Source organism: Apis mellifera, linkage group LG13, assembly GCF_003254395.2.
Source record: "Apis mellifera strain DH4 linkage group LG13, Amel_HAv3.1, whole genome shotgun sequence".
In the NCBI taxonomy this organism is placed as follows: Eukaryota; Metazoa; Arthropoda; class Insecta; order Hymenoptera; family Apidae; genus Apis; species Apis mellifera.
Window position 1 is genome coordinate 5,237,300 of NC_037650.1, and position 22,821 is coordinate 5,260,120.

General features: G+C 42.7%; 2 protein-coding genes across 9 annotated transcripts in view; one reads left to right on the forward strand and one right to left on the reverse strand.

Moving 5' to 3' along the window:
• LOC725354 overlaps window positions 1-13,432 on the reverse strand; it is a 95,089-nt gene extending 81,657 nt beyond the window's left edge. Inside the window, exons 1-2 of one of the 4 annotated variants that reach the window (XM_016915919.2) lie at window positions 12,268-13,420; window positions 6,705-7,696 (exon numbers count right to left, since the gene is read on the reverse strand). In XM_016915919.2, the coding sequence (XP_016771408.2) occupies window positions 6,705-6,840 (136 nt within the window). In that variant the 5' untranslated portion in view covers window positions 6,841-7,696; window positions 12,268-13,420. Of the gene's footprint in view, window positions 1-6,704; window positions 7,697-8,369; window positions 8,453-9,111; window positions 9,236-12,267 lie in introns of those variants that run through there. The other 3 variants (XM_026444735.1, XM_026444734.1, XM_026444736.1) reach the window with 3 other exon arrangements.
• The window catches only part of LOC410442 (DNA helicase MCM9), an 80,980-nt gene that overhangs the window by 47,451 nt on the left and 10,708 nt on the right, over window positions 1-22,821 (forward strand). For 3 of the 5 annotated variants that reach the window (XM_016915911.2, XM_026444732.1, XM_016915912.2), the window contains exon 1: window positions 9,469-9,570. The exons of the other annotated variants lie outside the window; for them this stretch is intronic. The gene's annotated coding sequence lies outside the window, so the exon portion shown is untranslated. Of the gene's footprint in view, window positions 1-9,468; window positions 9,571-22,821 lie in introns of those variants that run through there. 5 annotated transcript variants of the gene reach the window in all.

A 22,821-nucleotide genomic window follows, 5' to 3' on the forward strand; every position in this document is an offset into this window, starting at 1 on the left:
GGGGCGGGCTCTCGCATGTTATTTGAACATTACGTACAAAAAGGGATTCGAAAAAGGTTGGAAAACAGTGCCTTAAGCGGTGTCATATGTCAGAGTTATTACAGAGCGGGTATGATGGATACATTTGCGTTATGAAAATTCTTGCGCGTCCCAACGAGTATTCCCAACAGGATAATGTAATACCATAATATAATAATAATAATGTGATATAATAACAATGATGGAAAATTCGCGCAACTGCGGAACGCGTTTTCAATAATAAAACCGTGACGCATAAAAAAAACTTTAAAAACGAGAGAAATTTCATTTTCGCAATAGAGGAGGGAGAAAAAATAATCCATTGTAATTTCTCTTTGATATATCCGTCTATTTCGAGCTTCGAATTTCCAAACATTAACTTCAATGAAGCCCAAGTGGATTAATTTCATAATCTCGATAATCCTCGGAGCGCGAGAATCCTTGAAATTCTAGAAAAGGGAGAGAGAATGCACGCTTCTAAATTACTCCAGATGGATGGATAACGCGTTGAAACGCGGCGGAAATTAACACGCATCGAAACGAGCAACAAGTAAACCCTCCCCTTTCTGCAACGACCATTCTTCTCTCTCTCTCTCTCTCTCTCTCTCTCTCTTCTCACCCTTCCCCTTTCTTTATCCCGGGCGTATTTTATTCCGAGACAATCGAGTCGAGTCATTTAAACACTCCTGCCGCGGAGAAGATTGCAAAATGGGGCACGGCCGGTCATCCGGATTCTCGAGTGCAATCTAAAACGTTCCGGACGACTTCTAATTAGAGCGGCTCGCCTATCTGTCTCTGGAGATGGCGTGCGCGCGCCGAAAATTTTCGTTTCGTCGTCGTCGTCGTCGTCGACGTGGTCGTCGTTCTCTCGTTCCGTCCACGGTTGGCCAACAGGGAGGGCGATCTCGGGACGGGGATATAGAGCGTGGGCATATAGGAAGAGACGGAGAGGGAGAGAGGAGATGGAGGAGGTGGAGGTGGAGGAGAGAAAGAGCTGTGAATCATTCCACGAGCATAAATTAGCGGACCGTCGCAACGACGGTTAATTAATTAAGGTAAATTGTCCTAAGCGTAAGTAACTGGCGGCGCCTGCGTCACTCCTCCTCCGGGTCGTCTCTCCTCTCTTCCTGGATAACCAGGACTCTCTTTCCTCGAGCTGTCTCCTACTCGCGAGATGAGTTTCCGGGAGACCGCTCCTCTCCTTCGCCCGCGGTTTCTTCCTCGTCGTTTGATACCGCCCTTTTTGGGTCATTGTCTTTCTCTCTCTCTCTTTCTTTCTCTTCTTCTTCAGAGGATGAAAATGTATCTTTAGAGGGAAGAAGCGATGTTCCTCCAACCCTTAGAGATTTATTGCCTCCTACTGGCTCCTCTTTGCGAGCGTTTTATTTTAACGCGTTTATTTTTCAGTTGATGGAGCAACTAACACGATGAACTATCTTTTTATTTGAATAAATATGAAATAATGTACATTAGAGATCATCCATCGATCATTGAGTTAGAACAGTTGGAACGAAATTTGTATATTTTATATCTTCAATCTTTAGCTGAAAATTATAAATATGGATGTCATATTTCGAGTATTTTCTCTGTTTTTCATGCATCTCTTAATAATAGTATTATTTTCGTATTAACCGCGATTTAAACTTGAAATTCTCCTACAAATCGCGAGCGGACTAGCATCGAATCGATGATTCGATGAAATCGTGGCGTCGATTTAACGCCACTGCGAGTAATTATCCGATCCCTCGTACAAAGCGGACGAGCAACGGATTCGAAATTATCCTTTAACGTTCATCCGGTGAACATTGGTGTCGCGACAAAGGGTAAACATTACAATTAAGTCACTTCGAATTATTTGTTTGCCCCGTTAATTTGTATCTCGATTACGAGCTCGATGTGTCGCGAAGGGGAAAAATAAAAAAGGAGAGACAGAGAGAGAAAGAGAGAAAAAGAGAGAGAGGTTAAAGGTTCGAGATCAGTCCAGTCCAGCAGCAACGTTAATTGCTTTCCTTGCCCGCAGGAAACACGATTCTATTCCTAGCATCGCGCGAAAGATTTTAAACGATTATTTGGGCGAGCTGATGAAAATTCTTCCTTGTCCCTTCCCCTCGTGTTGTGTTATGAAAGGAACGCGAGCAAAGATGAAAATTAAAAGCGCGAAATACCATCGTACATAACGCGATAGAACTCGATGAAACTCTCTCTCTCTCTCTCTTCTTGTTAAAATTCTCGTGTATGGGTTTTCGAGGGCACAACTACAACTTCCCCCTGTTGCGTATTAAATTTATCCTCGCATCAGGGAGGGAGGGGGAGGAGTTTTCGCAAACAACCGCGGAAAAATTAAATATGTAACGGAGGGGGAAGTTTTCGCCAAAACTAATTTCCCTAAACTGACACGGATAAGAGGTGGCTAACGTTTTCGACGCGCCCTGTTACATTATTTACGTATAAATAGTTGTACCGCCGTTACAGTGGGTAGACGTAGTCACTCGGTTTTTTTCTGAATTTGAAAGCAACCCCTCTCCTCCCCCACGACCGCGTATCGGGAATTATTTAACTTTTAAATTTATTAATTTACATTTTTCCTGCACGCTTATGTCTACACGCCTGTTCCCTGTTTTTTAAACGGGATTATTGTTTCGAATTAAATAAAGGGACCCTTCTTTTTCCTCCTCTTCGTTCGTCTTCCCTTTCGTCTTTAAATTATTCGATAATCTTTGGAGATAAAATTTCCAACGATCTCGAATTCATGACGATGGCAAAGAAAATGGCAAAAGACCCCCAAAAGATCGCGTGATTATTTGCCCAGCTATCTCGTAGCGCTGCTTTAGCTCAGTGTTCTCGTTTAAGAAACCAGGCCTCAGATGCAACTGTTTACGCCGGCGAAACCAGATGTTTGGTTCGCACTGGGGCATCGATTCGAATGCGCTACTCCGTTCGAGAACTAATATCACACCGTGTTACGTGCGGGTAAATACTACTTACTATCCGCCGGGGATTCCGTCGACTAACGAGAAACAACATTTCGTATATATTCGAAACTCTTCCTCTTCTACTTCTTCTTCTTCTTCTTCTTCGCTCGAACCTTCTCGCTAACTTCGGACCCTCCCTAAATTTATCCGTGACGTTCGTCCACCAAAATCATTAATATCTCTCGCTTCGAGTTTTATCTCGTTTCAAAATAGGCGATCACCTATTGCATTGCATCGAACGGGAAGAGCGGATAAAAGAGAATTTTCGGCGTTTCCGATTTAATTAAAAGCTGCAGGCGTGTGATTACGTGACCGTTTAAAAAAATGGCACGTAAAACGACTTTAATTCGATTTTATCTTTTAATTGTGCCCGGCGATACAAAGAAACAAGTGCAAGTTGGATCGGATGGAGAGGATGGGGTGGGAAGGGAAAAGAAATTGTCGAGCGTTTTGTTTTCTCTGACACAGATTTAACGGAAGTACTTATGCAGCCCGGCACATTCGGAATTGCCGCGCGAACCTCGCCCCTCGCTGCGGGGCGGACGTTTATGGTAACACGTGCGTGTCATAAACCGGGTGTTTCCGCGAAAAAAACGTGGAAACATAGACGGACACGAAGCCGGTCTTATTTCGAAAATAAATTCATCCCTGATACGTGTCGCCTCGTGATTCTACCTCGGTTTTCTTTTTCTCTCTCTTCTGAGGAAAGAGGAAGGATCAAAGATATTTTTCGACATTTTAAAATTTGACTTTTCAAGAAGAGAATTTATTCAGATTTGATATATTTGATAAACGAATTTAAAGTGATAGGGTGAAATTATACGTAAAAATAAAATGGTGTATGTAATTAAATTTTTATCTCGATAAAATACGATATTAATTTTGGCAAAAATTATCAAACAAAATACGAAATCCGTCATTTTGATGGGTTTGGTTGTTTTAATATTAAATGGGATTAAACCGAGCTTTCATTATTCTTCAAAATTAAAACTCATTGTCGGTTTAATTTATTATTTCGTTATCAGGAAATTAATTGAACTCTACGATGGAATGATGTTTATTTAAATTTATTTGATATAGGATACAATTATTTTTATAAACCCGGTATGATTTTCCCGGCGTCCGTAGAGGTGCGAACTGTTCTGTTTCATCGCTTTGAAAAATCGTTCGAAAAATGTTTCTCTTGCAAAAAAGTTGGAGCTCTATCGTTAGCTCGACGGATATTTTTATATTTATTCTCTAAACGCTGCGCTCGGAAAATTTTGCACTGTGTGCAAAGTTCGGTTTATTAAAAATCGCAATTTATAATTGAATAAAATCAAATACCGTCGCGAATAAAATTCTTCGCAGAATAGAAGAAACGTCCACGTGCGGTCCGCAAAACGTCTTCTCATCGGCAATTTCATTCTCGGAAAGGAACAATGATCGTTCTTAAAAACGTCAAAAAATTGCGGGCAAACCGGGGTGGACAATTTCTTACGGGATAAAACCCGTACGTATGTGTATGCGTGCGTGTACGTTTTTAAGCAAACATTCAATTTCACGGTCGGCCGCATGACTAAATTGTCAAAATTGTAACAATGCGGTGGAGGCGAAGGCGCACAATGGCGAAGAATCGTGGGACGGTCGAGGCGGAATAACATCCACGTAATGGAATATAGCGGGAGAAATTTAATTTTGCCTCACAAATCCTTGGTCGGTGTAGACAATTACAAAGTAATTGTTAATACGACTTGCAATCCGTGACCGTCTCGGTTTAAACTCTCGTTGTCTTCGATCTTCGTTTTCGTGAACGATTCGAAACTTTTCGACGAAATTTATCGGATTCTTGGGGATACGTTTTAAAATTCGATTGTTTCTCTCGCTTTGAAACGAAGCGAAATTATAGCTATCGTCGCAATTCCAATTAATTTTCTGTATATATCGCGCGAAACCAATAATTCGTGGACGTGGACGAATCGAGGGCGGGATTTCTATTTTTGAAAGAAGGATCAGCTGCATTGTTCCGCAGTTGGAAAACGGATTCACGATGAAAGTTTTCGATTGGCTCAACAAACGGTTTTCGGGAAAGGGGGTTGACGAGTTTCGGGCGAGAGTTTCGGTGTGTAGAGCTCGTTAATGCGTTCAATCGAATTGGGCGCAATGTCGATTAAAATTCTCTACATTAATTATCGGACGTTAGATTGGAACGCGAAATGCAGTTAATTGGCAGAGAATGAAATTTCGATGATTGCGACGTGGATTGCCGTCTCTCGACTAACAAAAATCGATCCTCTGCCCCCCCTTCTCTCCCCGACGAGAAAAAAAATGTGGAAACTGGACGTTCCATCCCAGTCATTTGAATATCACCGACTCTAAATTTACTCAGCCACGAGATCACTTACGATCCGCGGTTAGCCTCTTGACCACTCCAGAATTTCGATTTTTAAAATCAATAAAATTTCTTACCTTTTATAATATTTTCTTTTCGGAAACGAACAAGTTGAAAATGAATTCATTTCGTACAAAATCTGCGTATACATTTTCTAATGTAATATTTGAGATATCTCAATACGCGTCGAGAAAAAAAAATAGGAAAAAAATAGAACGTAAAATATTTACTCAACAGAATCGAAGAAACATTTTAACGCATGCTTTTAAATTCGTGCGTTAAACAAATATCTCGATATAAAAAATATAGGGATACAGGTTTAAATAGAGAAGAGTTGAACGATTCTGAAAACACAATTATCCTTCGAATATTTGTTCCCTTTGTTATTGTTAGCGGAAAAAAGATACTGTCATCGTGTAAGATAGGATAGAAAAAACATTTTTATCGTTCTAAAAATTGACTCGTCACGGGAGACGGCGAGAGTTGGAAGAATTCTTAAGAAGATGGAGATGGCGACGCCTAGGCGGCCCCAACGAGATTTGTGGGGAAAGTTTGGCAAAATTGAGTCGACGCGAGGCTTGATGAGCGTATCGTGATTTATGCGGTTCATTTCTCAGGTGGAATCTTTCTCATATCGTGGTACTGGATGGCGGGAAAGACTTTCCATTATTTCCATGCCGGCGATTCCGGCATCGTCGTCCCTGTTTCTATTTTTTTTTCCCGCCCATTTTCTAAAATAAAACGCAACGGTTTTAGCTTTCGAGTGTAATAATACGTTCGCTTTTCGGAATACGGATCGTATTAATTTTTAACGTACCCGTTAAAAGGTGGTTGGAATAAAATCAAAAAAAAAAAAAAAAAGGAAGAGAGAGAAAGAAAGGAAACAATACGAAATTATATTAAATTTCATTTCGGTAGAAATAGAAAGAATATCGATACCGTTAAAGCCAATGAAGCTAATAAACGCGTGTATCAAATTTCGTGCACACGTTGTGAAATATCAAAAATGATCAAGCTGAATCCCCCGCGTTATCTGGCCAATTATTTCAAATCATTTTAAGAGATTTTTTTTTTTATCGATCTTCATCCCTCCGACTATCGGAATGCCGGAGTGAAATTTCAACCGACGAGCACCGCGAATTTCAAAATTCTAGAATTCCCTTCTTCCGTGTTTCTCGTCTCTTCTTCCACTCTCGCGTCGCATGGCGAAGGGGAAAGGAAGAGACAAGAGGCAACGCAAAAATGTAGGAGAAAGAGAAAACGCAGGAAGCGCAAAAAAAAAGAAGAAAGAAAAAAAGAAAGAAAGAAAAGAAGAGAATAAGGTGACGATCGAATATACCAACCGGAGAGAATCGTGACAGGCAGCAAAGCGCAGATGCCCAAATACACCAGCAACACTGTCCAAGTGTGACGCGGCTGCTGGCACGGGTCCAGCTTTTTCCCGCTCGGTAGGCCACCACCGATTCTTGGCCCCATCATCGTGCCTCGTGCCGCATAGTTTTCGCCTCGGCCACGTAAACGCGAGCAACGCAACCGGATTAGGATCCGGCCGCTTTAATAATCCCTCCTCCACGCCCCACGCCTTCCTTCTTCCTCCTTCCTTTCTTCCTTCCCGTCCTCTTCCTTCCCTGTTGTTGTCCCTGCTTGACAAGGGGTTTCGCAACCAACTCGAAACGAACCAACTTTCCGCCACTAACATTCCACCATGCACACGAGGAGGCCACGAGCTCAGCAGTATATATACATACACACATACACACCGAGATAAAGAGAGGGGGGGGCGAGGGTTTTTAAAAGTGGCTCGTTTCACTTGGTTCGCATCGTATGGACACTTTGAACGAACACTGCACCAACACTGTTACTGTATGTACACTCGAGCCTCTTCCTCTTCCTCTTCTTCTTCTTCTTCGTCTTCTTCTTTTTATTCACAATAACCGCGGATAACTGGTTAAAGAACTCGAAGCAAGCCCGATGGATTTGGCGTGCTCGTGTGTGGGTGGGTATAGTTAGGCGCGCGCGAAAGGACGGTGTGTACACTTGGCGCTTTTTGCGAAGCTCGAGATAAGAGCTCATTTACCTAAGGATGTGCTCCCGGGCAAAAGTTGCAGGATGCAGTTTACAGGGGAATCTAACGGAATCTTCATCCAACGTTGCTCCTTTACAAGAACGACGCGTGGCTTCTCCCGGTGTAATAGTTTTTAACTGCATTTTTATCTCTTAATAAAACGCGCCAGCGTCGTCGTCGCGCCCTCCAGTTACCCGCGGGTGTATCGGCGCGGGTAACTTGGATGGAATCGGGATTCGATACGACGAGTCCCGGATTAGATTGCCGCTTCTGGAAAATGAAAATGGGAATTGGCGGGGGAATATTTTTCGTCATTAAATTTCGTCCCCATCCTTTTTTCTTTATTTCTTTCTCCCTCCCCTCGACGGCGGCAGGATGTTTGAATATAAAATACCAGGTGTTTGAGTTTAATACTCGGGGCTCGCTATCGCAAGGTTAATTGAATCTAAACGTCTGTCGTGAAAATTGAACGATAATACCGCAAAAACGAAAACGGTGGACGTGTTGAGCTTGGATGGAATTGTGTCGCGATGATTTGCTGACACGAATCAAATTTCCTGGATACGGAAAGGAAATCGGAATTTTTCTCCTTTCTGTTTTTATTATAAATAAAAAAAAAGAAAAAAGAGAAACATAGGAGATTAATTAAAATCCATCGATATATCGAATATCGTTTCTGTTCAATGGAACAGAATTTAATTTGACGTTCAATTTTTGACAAATGAAGAACGGGAATCGTTCCAAAGATTTATATATATATATATATATATTATATAGAAAATGTTTTAACCCGTTTCTCCCTTATTGAATCAATCCTCATCAGTGTCAAAATCCTTATGCATTTATTGCCGCTAAGTGGGAAGGCGCGGTGTGAAAACACAGTTTACCGGCACGGATCAACTTGGCTAGGTTCGAATTAAAACGGATCCAAGTAGGTAATTACATCGTCTTAATTAATTCTTCAGACTGTCGCCGGATTGTAACCGTGTCTCTTCCTATCGTGTCGGTGGCACGAACATCCCCGACGACGAGGACGACGACAACGACGACGACGACGACGACTTGTCACGTCGAGGACGAGGCGAAGTTATTCCGTTCTCGAGAATGGGAACATTTTCTTCGGGGCGAGGAAACGTTAAATTGCACGTGCAGCACAATTGCTGCACGAGGGCACGACGCGACACACGCGACGATTTTATGCGTGACTACTAAGAGGGATGAAAGGGGCGACGGTAAAGAGAACAGTGTCGTGAATCGACCGATCTTTTACTTTTATTTTCCTTCTTTCTCCATTCCTTTGAAATATTTTCCAAAAATTATTTTTTTTCATCCGATTTATTTCATACTAATTTTGAACTAATTTCCTTCTTTTTCCAGAAAGCCGTTCAATCATCGCACGGTGAGAATCGGGGACACGAGAAGATCGCGTTTCGGGATAATAGTAAAAATTGCGAAAGGATCGAAACTCGAAAGGAAGGGAAGTGGAAAGCTCTGTAGCAAAAGTGTCGCCTCGATGGCGCAATTTTTCGATCAACTCTCTATAAATATAGTCATTTGTCACTCATCGGAGAGCCGAGAGAGAGAGAGAGAGAGAGAAAGAGCTCTGGGATGCTCGATAAATCATCATTGATTTAAAACGTCCCCTTGAAAAAAGTGCGATGTACCACCGATAAAATTTGATTTACCGTATCGAGGGCGTGCAGCATACTCTCCACGGTGGCTCATCGTGTGTCTTATATTTATTTTAGAACGTCGTCAGAAAAATTACGGTCCGCCGGTTGGAAGTCGACGCCGTCTGGGGACATCGGTGGATCAATTTTTAAAGCCGCGCCATGAAAACCTGCGTGTGAAGGGTCGCCGGCGAGAACAATGACGATGCTGATGCCAGACAGTCGGTCGCAAATTATCCCTGCGAGCTATTATTAATTAAATAGGCTTGTTAACTCGCTGTCTCCCGACGCGAAAAAATCCTATCCCGCCCTGTTATAAATTGTTGACGTGTGCCGAGATATCTAATTTCTCAGAAAGAAAAAGAGTGGAAAAAAAAAAAAAAGAAAGAAGGAAAGAAAGGAAAAAAATTGCATTCGGTTTCAGTGGAATTGTGTGGCGTTAACCCCCCAAAGGGTGTGAATTTGCATGAAAAAGTAAGTCGAATACGTGGAGTAATATTTTTCATACGAGGCTTTTTTTTTCTCCCCCCTTCTCCGAATAAATCGATGAAAGTTCGCCGAGCTCGCGTACATTTACATGTAATACCATTTACGTCTAACGGATAACTGAAAATTGCATCGAATTTGATATATTTTAATCTTCTCTATTATATCGCATTATATTATATTGCGCACACGATGAATAGATTGCTGATGTTTATACAAATTCATTGTTTCGTTAACATAACCGAGTATGATTTATTTTGCGTACTAAATATTTTAATGAGAACTCCACTTTAGATATTTCATACACATATATATATGTGCATTATTATGAACGCTCTTGTATACGTTCGCCCATTCGAATCTCGTCCATAAGTGAATAAACAATCGTTATCTAATTAATGAATAATGAAATAAAATTTCATACACGGAATTGCGCGTTGTTATTCCGAAAAAACGCAGAATATGAATCGAATACTTACGAATTAGCAATCCGTGTTATATTAAAATGTAATGAAAAATTAATCCAAAACGTGCGCCAAACGAGTTTTTCGAATTTTCAATCTGGATACGTTCGATAAGGAAAACTAAAACAATTTTTCATAATTTATTTTTGCTTATTTCTTTCACGTAGCTGAACTTAACCCTTTCCCATCTTGCAAACATTCTAAGAAAATACGAATCGTTATTTTGCGAAACCAGGGCGTTGAAATTTCTAACGTGGAATGGAAGGAGGTAATTTCTCGAAACGGCACGTTAATGCAATTCGAAAAGGGGAATTCCCATAGTTTGGCGGTGGGTGCGTTTAAAACGTACGACGTCCCACCGGTTGAAGATATCCGGAGAGGGGGAATGGAAATTACACGATGCACAGGTGTGCAACTCGGAGCGTAAAAGCTGGAGAACGGAAAGCTGGGCCCCGTATTCTCTCGTAAACGCACGAGCTTATATACGAGGAAGGGGATGTGAACGAGATTTTCAAGAGTAAATTAAAAATCAAAGGATCGTACATCGCGGATCCTTGCCCTAATAGGAGAACAGAAAAATTCGAGAACGAGAGGTTAATGCCCCGACGTAAATTCGTATCGTTGAATTTTAATCCCTTTCCTGGGGATTGTGCGCGCCTCGTTTCGTCCCCTTCGAAAATTGTTTCGTCGTGAAAAATTAACGAACGCGGACAGATTCGCGGGGGAGGAGGAAAAAAATTGTACATCGTCGAAAGATAGATCCCAATTTTTTGTTCCGCGAAGAGATACAGCAGGAGATCGATAGAGCAGGAGGCAGGCGGCGGTTGAACAGATCCCTTTTGAAATCGGAATAAACGCGGTTCCATGGAAAAAAAAAAAAAAAAAAAGAGCGTCGAGGGACCGAGCGGAACCCTCGTTTTCGCGGAACGGGCATATCCATTGGAACGAGCGCTCGTCAAGAGCTGTCAAATCTCACGAGATCTCCTTTCGCGCGCTATTTATAGAGAATTCTCTGGTTTTGACGGTGGCGAAGCTCGGTTGCGCGGCAGCTCGCGCGTGCATCGTTCTGCATTAGCCCTCTCGTTTCCTCCATCTTCCCTTTGCTCGTTCCGCGCGTCGTTCGCTTTCCAGCGGAGCCGGTGCAAAACCCTTCTGTCCGGGCGTACACATAATTACCAAAGTTAATTAGGGCTTTGGGAGATGAAAGAGAGTGAGGAGCGGGTGGGTGGTTGCGCGACCGGATTTAGAGATGTATTAGCGAGCGGAAAGAGGGCAAGGTTAAAACGCGTTGCGGAACGACCGAAATTGGGCGAGGAAGAAATCAAAAGTGAAGAGTTTCCCCTCTCCGATTTGCGGCTCAGTATAATTTTCGCGGAAGAGGAAGTGATACGTACACCCTCTCTAAAAGAAGGCAAAGAAGATATGGAGAGTTTTCCCTTTCGCAAAAAAATTTCAAGAGCGAAAAGAATCCCCTTCCTTTTTCTGCGTCGTTCTTTCGTGTCGTTTCTTTTCTTCGATTTTTTTCCTTCCATCGGAATCCATCGTCGCGGACGAAATTTTGTACGGATGGAAATAGCCGAAGTTGTTGCAATTCTCGTTCCCTAGACGGGAGGGAAAAAAAAATGGAAAGACAAGGCCAAACGACGGGGAGGTCGAGCGGCCGGCCGACCGTGTAAATTTCACTTTTGCCCGCGAATTTTATTTCGACCCTGCTGCTTTCCCAACGACTGCGCTTCGACGCGACCCGTGTTTGCACAAAGAAGTACCGCGTTGCACCCTTCCCATACCGCCAATTTTCCCCTGGATCTCTCCCCTATTTCGCAGTCACCGCGCATCCCGGCTCATCACCTCGCCACTCGACCGCTCGTGCAATTGGTTTTTCGTGTTCCACTCCACTCCGGTGTCCTCGAAATCCTAATTTCGCGTTTTTCACTCGACCTGGCCAAGTCGAATGTCCCGTGAAAAGCATCAGCCTCGTCATCCGACAGAAACGAAACCTTCTATCCCTTCGTTATCCCGCCGCTAACGCGAATTCTCTTTTATCTTTTTTTTTTTTTTTGCGGTCGAAAAGCGAGCGGAAAGAGAGAGGAGGGGGGGAAACGAAACCCTTCCTGCCGCCGATAATCGTAATCGTGACGATATTTATCGCTTTGAAAAAACGAGGATGGAGAAACGAAACGGTGAAAAGAAGAGGGAAAAAGTTACGACAGAGCTGGTTTACCTCGATGTCTGTTTATACTCGCGAATTCCACTCGAATTTCCGGCATTACGGGGAAACTTGCCTGTCACCCGGATAACATTCCTCGAATCACTTGCATCCCTTTTCGATGATAAAAGAAGAGGAAAAAGAAGAAGAGGAAGAAGAAGAAGCAGAGGCACACCGTCAACAACGCTGTCAACGAAAATTCCCCGCGAATTTTTCGCGAATCGATCGGGAATCGAGAAATCGCGTCACACAGAGCTCGACCGAGGTCCGCACGTTTTCTTCACTGGCGCGAGCGGGATTCGCTTCGTGGATCGACCGGCGAGAAGGATCGATCGGTGAAGGGAGAGAAAAGCGCGTGCATATGGGCGCGTGGTACCGGTATGGGCGTGTAAGAAGCACTAAATCCTGATGCCCCGTCCGCGGCTAGCCGGCCCCTCTAACAATAAACTTAGGTGAGAGACGAGGGAGACGGGCACCGTACGCAGACACCGTAGAGGAAACGGCACGCGTGACAAAGCGGCGCTCGTAGTACGCGCGGCGTGCGTGCGTGAGCCACACTAGCTTCGCTCGTGGATCACAACCACTCGAGAGAGCTGTGAAGAGAGAGAGACAGAGGGAGAGGGAGAGAGAGAGAGAGAGTCGTGTCTATGGTGTGGGAGAATGTCTGCGGAGGCTACGAGCGTGGAAGAAGCCGTATGCCGATCATCTGTTCGAGTTTATTGGGCATTAACGCGTGTCGTTCGTGAAACCGATCCGCTTTTCGTCGCGTTTTCGACTCTTCTTCCTCTCCCTCTTTCCCTTCCTGTCGCTCCCCCTCGCTCCCTTTTTTCGGAGGAAGTTGGCGAAACCTCTTGAGAGGCTCGAGCGAAGGGGGGATTAAACGGTAGAAGAAGAAAAAAATATCGATACGGAAAGATTAATGGAGGAGGGTATAGGGTAACGTTCATTTCCACGGTTTCAAACATTAAATTAAGCTCCGGATTGACATAGAACCCATTTATAGAACGCCCACGCAGCTGCCAGTCCCGCGCGGAGTGCACAAAATCGCCCGAAATACAGCCGCGAGCCAAAGCAGCGTTTGTTCCTCTGTATCGTCTAGCGATGGGATCGAGTTTATCGCAAATTTCAGTTCAAACTCTTAATTACCTTGTTTTGAGAAAAAGTGAAAAATCGAAATCTCGCGCGTCACAGTCTAATTATTCAATTGTTGTTCGAATTCGTACCGGGTTTATATCCATCGCTGACGGTACGCGTTATTTTTTAAACGAATTATTTTTCAATTTGGGCATTGGGCATTGGGCACTGGGCACGGAGAACGGGTTGGTGGGCACCCAGGTTGGGATCCGATACTAGATGAGTCGCACGATGGGTTGAATGGGTGAAGAAAGAATGGTGAAGAAGAGGGAGATTGGGACACGTGTACCGGCGTACGTGTGAACGTGCGGGGGTGGTGCGCGACGAGATATTATGCGGATAAAATATTCATGGTTATCGGGGCTCGCGATCGGGCACGCCTTTATTTTTCGAGATGAATAGAAATGGTGCCATCCCCCGGTCGGACACAAATTCTTTGCCCCGTGGACGACAATGAGGATGGAAAGGGAGGGCGAGAAGTAGGGAAGAGGAAGAAGGAATCGATGGAGGGCTATCGTTCGTGGAGAGCATGTGGTTCGAAAGTAATATCGATAACGCGTATTTATCATCTATCGGAGGAAAAATGAGATTTATCGAACACGGTGTTCTTTAACGAATATTTTTATCCGATGACATAAAAGCGTAATATTTTGCGGCATTCTGTCATCGATCGTAACCCTGATTTTTTTTTTTTTTCGTTTTTTCATTAAAATATAAAAGGGGAACAAGTTATTCGGTTACTCGGTTGTTATAAAAAAATCGAAAAATATTTGTATATGTATTTAAATTAATTGGTATTTTATTCATCGGTTCAGATCGAATCGATCGAAAGAATACAAACATTATTTCGCGACTATTATTTCATAATCAATTTTTGCGAATCGATGTAAATAGTTTGGAGATTTCAATTTGGGGATATAAACAGATTATAGAATGTTTGAAACTACGATTACATCGTTCGAGTTGTAAATATTAGAGACTGAATTAATCCTATTGTTATCATTTCGAGATATTTAGTTTCACGAATTGTTTCTAATATTCTGTTTACACGTATATCCATCGTCGACGAAGACAGTTTAGTCTCGAAAAGGAAGCCTTTAACAATCGCTCGTACGAATATTTCCGCAATCAATTTAGAAATAGATCTCGCGAAATAAAACCAAATTCGTCAAAAATCCGATTCAAAAATTGGCATCGTTAAATCGTAACCCGATACATTTCCCTCCTACAATTTTCGAGTTTGTTCGATTCTTTTGTGCGTCGTTATTAACCAACATGCGTTTTCCAATCAAGTTTATACTCGGATGGATATCGGTTCGTCCATCGAATGTCGATTTTTTCGAATCATTCGATACCAACCCGAAGATTATCTCGTATCATTTCTCGATTATTACCTGTTCACGAACGATTGGTTCGATTATTCGACGTCGACTGGTGGTCGTTAGTTAGTATCAAATTTTGCAAAAAAAAAAAAAAAAGAAAGATTCCAATTAAACTTTCGACTCTCTCTCTCTTTTTATTCGGAACAAAAGGAAGAAAATCGAGAAAGAATGATCGGACAACGAAGGTAAGCGTGCAAGTTTCGGCGCGGAAGAACAGCTATTGCGTTCAGTAGGCCGTGTGTTGGCAGGAAGTTTCGTTGGTTACGACGATGTTAACGAGCGACAAAGATTACCCCTGGCACCGCATGGCACGCATTATCGAAGGCGAAAACGCTCGCGATACCTTTCGACGATCCCTCCATTTCTCCATATTTCTCCTTCATTTCGAGAATATCGAATACTGCCGAGATATTCGATTGGAAAACTATTAACGTTTCCTAAACGAAACGATGAACGTGATCGCGATCGATCCTTCCAAAGGGTTTAAAAGTTTAACCGTGCCCACTTGGCGCGTGCACTTTCGAGGGATTGGAAACGTGGTGATCAAAACGTAGAAATTTGAAATTGAAGATATTTAGACGGAACTGAACGTTAACTGAATAAATTGAAATCGAAGTGGATTGAAGTTTATAATCGTAAAAGTCCGAAAGTTTAAATTGTAAAATTCGTAAGATGAAGTGGGGTAATTGGAGAAGCAAACGAGTGGTCGTAAAAGAATGTTTGAAACTGTGAGCTCTCTCCTCGTGGGAGATGATTAGCCAGGGGGGAGGGGAGGAGGGGAGGTGTAACGATATTCCGTTGAATTTAATTGGCATTTTTGTTACGTTAGACCGGCTCCAGGTCGGAATGATCCCCCAAGATTTGATTAAAATCCTAATTTGCGTGGCCGGAAATTAACTCGGTCGTGGAATATAAGTTTGCCGAATTAATTATCAACGGCTTGGAACTCATTATGGAACTATTGAAATTTTCATCAGAGTACAACTTCTATATTTTCCGAGCGCAATAATCCTTGGCGCTTGAAACTGAATTAAGTGCGCTTCCACGAAAAGCCGTCGAATTCCGGGCGAAAAACGACGTAGAATCAAGTTCGTCGAACTGTAAAAGTCTACACGAAACGTGTGTGTCGATAGTGAATTTTGCTCGAGTAATCCTTGGAATTGGCAAGTTTCGAATTTTTCTTTTTTCTTTTTCTTTCTTTTTTTCACAAAGGGAAAAAAAATTGCATTCCTTGGCAAAAGTTGGGGAAATGCAAGGGGGGAGCAGGAAGGGAGCAGAAGCCGGATAAAAATTCAATCAGTTTCGATGTCGTTCGCGGCCCACCGTCAAATTAAATTCAATCCCATCCAAGTTAGTTACGATCTAAAAATTCCACGATCACAAATCCCGTAATTAAGTCGACCGGTGCCCGGAAATAATTGGCTGTATAATTGACCGTCGGCCAGGGTGTGTAAATAATTACCTGAAAGAGAGGGAGGCAGTTTGGTCAAGCAGAAAATAAATAATTCTCGGCACGGTGTTCCCTAACGAGCTCAAAGAACCATCCGAACCACGAGCACGATGCACGTTCGAGTTTTTGCGCTTGATAGTCCCCTTCCCACCCCTCCCCCACTTCCATTCGTAACTCGATAAACGTTCGAGCTATTTCGTCGTGCCAATAACTCGACTAATCGATTCTTTGTTAATCAAATAATGGAAAATATGATCAAATATCGAGAAAATTTTCCTATTATCACAAAAATAGCCGTGACAACTTCGAAATAGATGTTGGATCGAATATTATTAGTATCAAACTATGAAACTTAAGAATTCGTATGCATAATAAATAAAATATGTTCGAAAATGTCAATAAAAAAAAAATACACTTGTACAAATGAGAATTTTCCAAGTTTATACGATACAATGCTAGATGGAAATGTGTTATAAGAGTTATTTTTGCACTCTGTTTTCATTTCATTCGTTTGGATTATAATATATATCGTGTTATACGTAAGAGGATTAACTAGGTAGGTAGAGAATAGACGTTTGGCTGGTTCGATTTAGCCGGGGATAATAAGAAGGAAAAACGAGAAACGGAACAAGAGGGACTATTATGCCCGCAGAGGTTGTCTTGGCAAATTCTATTCGGAGCCTTAAACGCAGATAATATCACGTATGCCAGTATGTGCGTTAATCACGTAATGGTGGGAGAAAGCTTCTACAATTTGCAGGTCGACGGTATATAATAATAGGGAAGAGATGTTGTAGAACGCTAGAGGAATTTCAACCGCTCTCCTCCCTGCGGTTCCTCCCCCTCTTTCCTCTCTCTCTCTCTCTTTCTTTACACTCTCGCTATGTCTCCACTACTTCTATTTATAATCCTATTCTCTTTATAAGCGCACAAGTGCGGAACGGTCCCGCGTGGCTCCAAATTAGCCTCGTTATCACGATATAATTAGTACGAGTGCACGAGACCGGTACGAAATTCGGTGGACCTCGATACAATAATATTTCAACGACACTCCCTCCGTATATTTTTTCGTTCTTGTTATAGACAAACTCTCTCTCTCTCTCTCTCTCTCTCTCTCTCTCTCTTCTCTTTCCATAACAATTTTTATCATTCAGAAAACCAATTACTAACGACTAATAATCCTTTAACAAGTAGGATTTTAAAAAAAACTCTTCCTCCCCTTTTCCTTCCCACAATTATCCCCCTCTAATACGTTTTCCCGATCACCTTATCGGTATTTAGCAATAACGATAAGGTGAAGAAAGTCGTGGCATTTGACCGGAGAAATTCAGGGGGGGGAGGAGGCGAAAATCGGTCAGGTTAAAGGGGTTGTTGAAAGTGTTCGAACAAGGAGAAGGGTGGACGATGGTGATTACAGCCCACTCCGCGCGGGGTGGTCGAGTTAAACAGAGGCTGACTCGGAGGCAGAGCCGGTGCCGCCAGTGTAATCCTTTGATTACAGCGTGTTTCGAGACTCGGCTGAATCACGAGGAAGCGCGTAAGGTGATATTCCTGAATGGTACGGGCGGAAGCCGAAACCGGGCCGCATAAAGGAGGATATACAGAACGGAGGGGCGGTGGTGGGTCGCAAGCAAGCGTGTCCGAGCGCGCGGCCGGGTATGTATGTATGTATGTATGTATGTATGTATGTATGTATGTATGTATGTATGTACGGACGAGTACAGGGCCGGCAAGGACTGATGCAGGATACACGGGAACGAAGCGTTGCATAGCGCATCCGGTGTACTCTGGTAATGAAATACAGTAACATTATATCCGCGATATTCATCCGCGACGCGGTGTGCGGTTTGCCGTTACACAAGCCGAGCCTAAGTGAACGCGCGTTTGTGAACGCACGCACCCGGAGGAATACGTGTCCAAGGGTATCGCGTGGCATCCGGATTAATCAGGGTTCGGGGAAACCTTGGACGGCGGATGATGGTTCCGCGCATCGTTCGAACAGGAAATTAAGAGAGCCAGGTGATGCTTTCCAGGGACCACCCAGTTTAATTTAGTTTTTATAATTTAAGGTTTTGGTTGGATGGGAAAGAGGATTCGTGAATTGATTGAATCGAAGGAGTTTAGATTTGGAGTTTGATTCTTTTGAGTCGAATTATTGAAATTCTCTGAGAGGTGAAACTTCGTAGGTAGTTCTATCGTAAAAGGGAGAAGAGTTTAGATTAAAGAGTTTTCGTTTTTGAAATTGAATTGATTAGAAAGGGATATAATATATAATGGATAGATTCAAACGCATCGTGATACAAGTTTCAAACAATATCTGCTTGCACGCGAGTGGCGGGCCATACGGAAGCGCCATAAAGCTAATGATCCCTAAGTGATCCGTACCACGACGACATGATGACTGTTGTGTTAGGGAGGATGGGATTACAAGCGAACAGAATGGAACGAGATGGAACATCCCATCATTATCCAATGATCTACGTCTCTTTAGCGACGTGTAATGCCACACCTCTTTGCCTGTTGCGATCAGAAACTCGACTCTGCTCGATTTATCTTCGATCGGTTGTTTAATATTAATCGGTAAACGGGTTAATCCGCTTCGAGTAATACTTTTCTATGCGTTCGTCGATTTTTCCAAAACAACGTCGTAACACGTTTGGAATATGGCGTGTCGTGTTCTTTTTTTTTTTTTTTTTTTTTTTCTTTCAAACGTTAGGGAACAATTTGGGATCACAGTTGTTGCCATTTAACCGCAATATCCAATATCCACCACCCGCGTTTCATCACACGGTTTAACGTTATCGGGTATACACCCACTTATCTCGAGGGAATTTCCCCGCATCCTTGCCTGGATATAACGATCCGAAGACGAATCCAACTTGCTCCCTCTCCCAAACGCGTCCATAGTGTTAACGTATCGGTATGTTTGGCGTCTGAACTACACCGCAAGATCGTGCCGGGGTTATCCATCAGCCTCTATATCCGGTATATAGGCAGGCCACCTGTATCTCGCCAAACAAGATTTACCCCTTTATAGATCATCGTAGTGCGTATTCCAGCGATCCGTCAACGCGTGTATGTTCCACGAATAAGAAAAGAAAGAAAAAATAAAATAATCGTCATCGAAACGAGAATCTAGATGGAGGATTTACGATCAAGAAAAGGCGAATAACGAGAAAGATACGAGTTTAGCCAGGAATAATTCGTGACTCAAATTTTCCGCTTCGTGCATGTTAACTTTATCGGTTCATAAACGTTAAAAGACACGCGGTGAAACGAGAGAGAGAGAGAGAGAGAAAGAGAATTATAAAGGATGAAAAGGAAACGAGGATTTAAACGATCGTATTTACGAAGTGTTGAAATTTTCGCAACGGAAGCGGCGGTATCCGGTTGTTATTTATACGCGTTTCCGAACGGAAATGCAATATTATCGATACGTAGGTAACGTAATAAATTATTATTACGCGTATTTTGTTGGCTCGTCGAGCATCTATCTATATATATAAATTTTGAACTCGGCCGCAATCGGCGGATGCTCTTTGCCGTAGCGAATCGTCAAATTACATAAATTGAATTGTTATCGGGCATCGAGCAAACATCATTCGTGCCGATCGTTGGCGACGTTTTAAGCGTAATATCGGGTTTACGAGGCCGCGTTAATCCCGGCGAGAATCGTTCGATTGGAAAAAGCCCCCTCGAAACGCCTATTATTTCCTCTCCCCTCCCCTCCCCTTATTCATCGAATCACCGGATAAGAACATAATGATCCTCCCACTCTTAGAGCTTACACCGTCAATTCAAACACCGTCTCTCACCGTCGTGCACCGCGTCTCCCATCGTCCTCTCTTCTCCTCATCCTCCCGCGTAACAATGAAACACGGCTCTCAATCGTCCTCGAAGACGAACAACAAAGAATCGCTCATTACGTAACGCAAATATCGATCCGTTTAACGATCAACGACTATGATCCCCGCCGGGATGCCTTCTCTCCTCTCGAAGACGAGGAGATCGTAGATCTCGACCGATGTCAAAAGTACAAAATAATATCGAATGAAAACGCCGGCGTGGATAAAATGGACGATTTGGAGGTGGATATCACAAAGGGATACGCCGATCACCAACGTGTTGCAGAGTCATTACACGGTCATAATTCATGAGCAAACGCGTCGCTTGAAGAATTGCGGCGAGAAGAATCGCTCGACCCTCGCCGCGGGATAATTTATATAGGGTGCAAAATCCGCTCGATGGTTGGCTTGTTCAATTTTTAAACGGCCGCGTCGCGCTCCCGGGAGCATTATATCCCGGTTTCAACGGGCAACCAATCGGCCTAGATTTTTCAGCTGACGCGAAACATTGAGGGTAGAGGGTTTGGGGGAGGTTTTGCGAGGGGTAGGTAAGCGAGACCTATCTCGGAGGGGCGTCGAATCGAAGACGTCACTTTCGGAGATGGTTTTATTCAAATATTCAGGGATGGAAAATACAATGGACTTTAATAGAATTCCGTAATTGAACGTTGTTGAAGGAGAGTTATAATTCCTATATATATATATATATTTCTAAGACGGTGAAAGCGCGATGATTCGTTCCATTCTAACTCCTTCTTTCGGAATTATTCTAAAATTGATGGACTGGCAAACCGATAAATCGACCGACTCGAGGGAAGAGAGAGAGAGAGAATTGGCATACGCATTAATAACGAAAGATGAACGATTGAATTATTATCTCGGCCGACAAATGTACAGCAAAGAATTCGGGGATAGATCCCTGTAAGAGAGGATCTTTGGGTTTCTGAAATATATTGCTCAAGTTTTCGAAGGGAAATTTAAAGAGGAGGGATCGGTTTAATATATACCGTGTCGTTCGTCGTGCTCAAAATGGAAATTTATTCTCATTCTAACGATGCCGCGTGGCAGGAAATATTGTTCATCGTTTCGAAGCATTATGTACCGTTAAAGGTGAACGTCTATTTTTCATGCCGAGCTGAATCTACGCGCCCCCTCCGTGACAGAGACAAAGCAAGATGGATGAAAATGAAGTTCTTCTATATTTACATCCTCAACACGGTTGGCGGCGTTACGTTGGTCATCGCGTGTCTTTCCATCTTAAAACGAAGATACCGATCGCCTTTAACATATTTTTTTCTTTTTTTTTTTTTTCGAAAGCCATCGACACTAGTTCTTTCCGTCACACGTTTGTCTTGATGATTACTTTGGAGAATTTATTTCGTTAATGGCTCGTCAAAATTTGATCGGGAGCAGTGTCGTTAGGTATAAGAGAAGGAAATCCAAATAAGGATTCCCCCCCGTGTATCAATATTTCATTGGAATTAAGCTGTTTTGACCACGCAGAGATGAGCATTAGAGCGTTCGCATAAATCAACTTTCTTTCCAGAATGAATGTTGCGTTAACAACGGCTTGTTCTCATAAATTGAGATATAGTTGGAGGGGAGGGAAAGAAACGAGTATTCCCCGCGTAGAACGAAATCGAGCGGGATAATATCGTTGTTACGAAATCAAAAAATGATTTATGGGCCGACCTCGTGTCGTCCCTCTCGAAAACATCGAGAGCTGGTGGTTACCGGGGATCTAAAATAGAAGTCGAGGATAACTTTCGAAACGTTTTCGAGATGAGATTGGAATCGATTTTTCGTCTGTTTATTAGAAATGAATGATGCGTTTTAAAATTGGAAAGACGAAATCGAATGGGGAAACATTTGAAATTTCGATTAAATCTGTTCGAGCATTATTCGTAGCCATCGCTAATGGCATTTACCAAACGCTTTCCAACCTAACTATAGCGTCAGCCTATAAAACGCTACCTTATATCTTTATTACCTCGTCTAAGGAACCCCTGCTATGCGGTGGCTCACGTTCGACAGCTTCTATGGATATTTCGGCAATTTATGTAGAAACCCGGGGAAGTCTGGAAGAAGGGAAGTCCGCGTCGAGTGATTCGTTCGTGATTACGCTAATATCTTTATTTATAGTTATTGCTAAAAAAAAAAAAAAGAAAAAATATATATCGAGTCAGCTTGCCACCCTCTTTCAAAAATGTTCCATTACATTGAACAAGGTTGTAGGATAGGGATAATATTTTAAAGATCGATAGAAATAAAAAAGATTTTTGATCTTCCTTTTTATATATTTATTCATTCATACTCTAAGTAAAAAAATTAATAAATTAAATAATTAAAGTAAAAGAAAGAAAAAAAACAATGTATCGATAAAACTAAATGCACGATATTGCACGATAAACGACTCGGTCGATTCGATAAAAAGAACTCGTTATAAGAATTGAGAAATGAGAATTCCGGAACGATGGTGAACACCTTGTACATGAAATGTTCCATTACATCGAGACCGCCCCCTCCCCGCAATTGCCAGTTCGCCAATTCGGGCAGTCAGTATCGATAAAAAGCGCTTCTCCGCGCCGGAAGGAAAATCGGCCGTGAACGCTTTCATTGGACGAAATCGTGGTCATTGTCGTGGGCATTAACCCGATTTCCACGGTTGGACGAGGTAGACTCGAACGGGAGAAAGAAACAGGAACGGAAGGACAATGACGAGGTTCGTCGATGCGATCCTTCGGCTAATAAAAAAAAA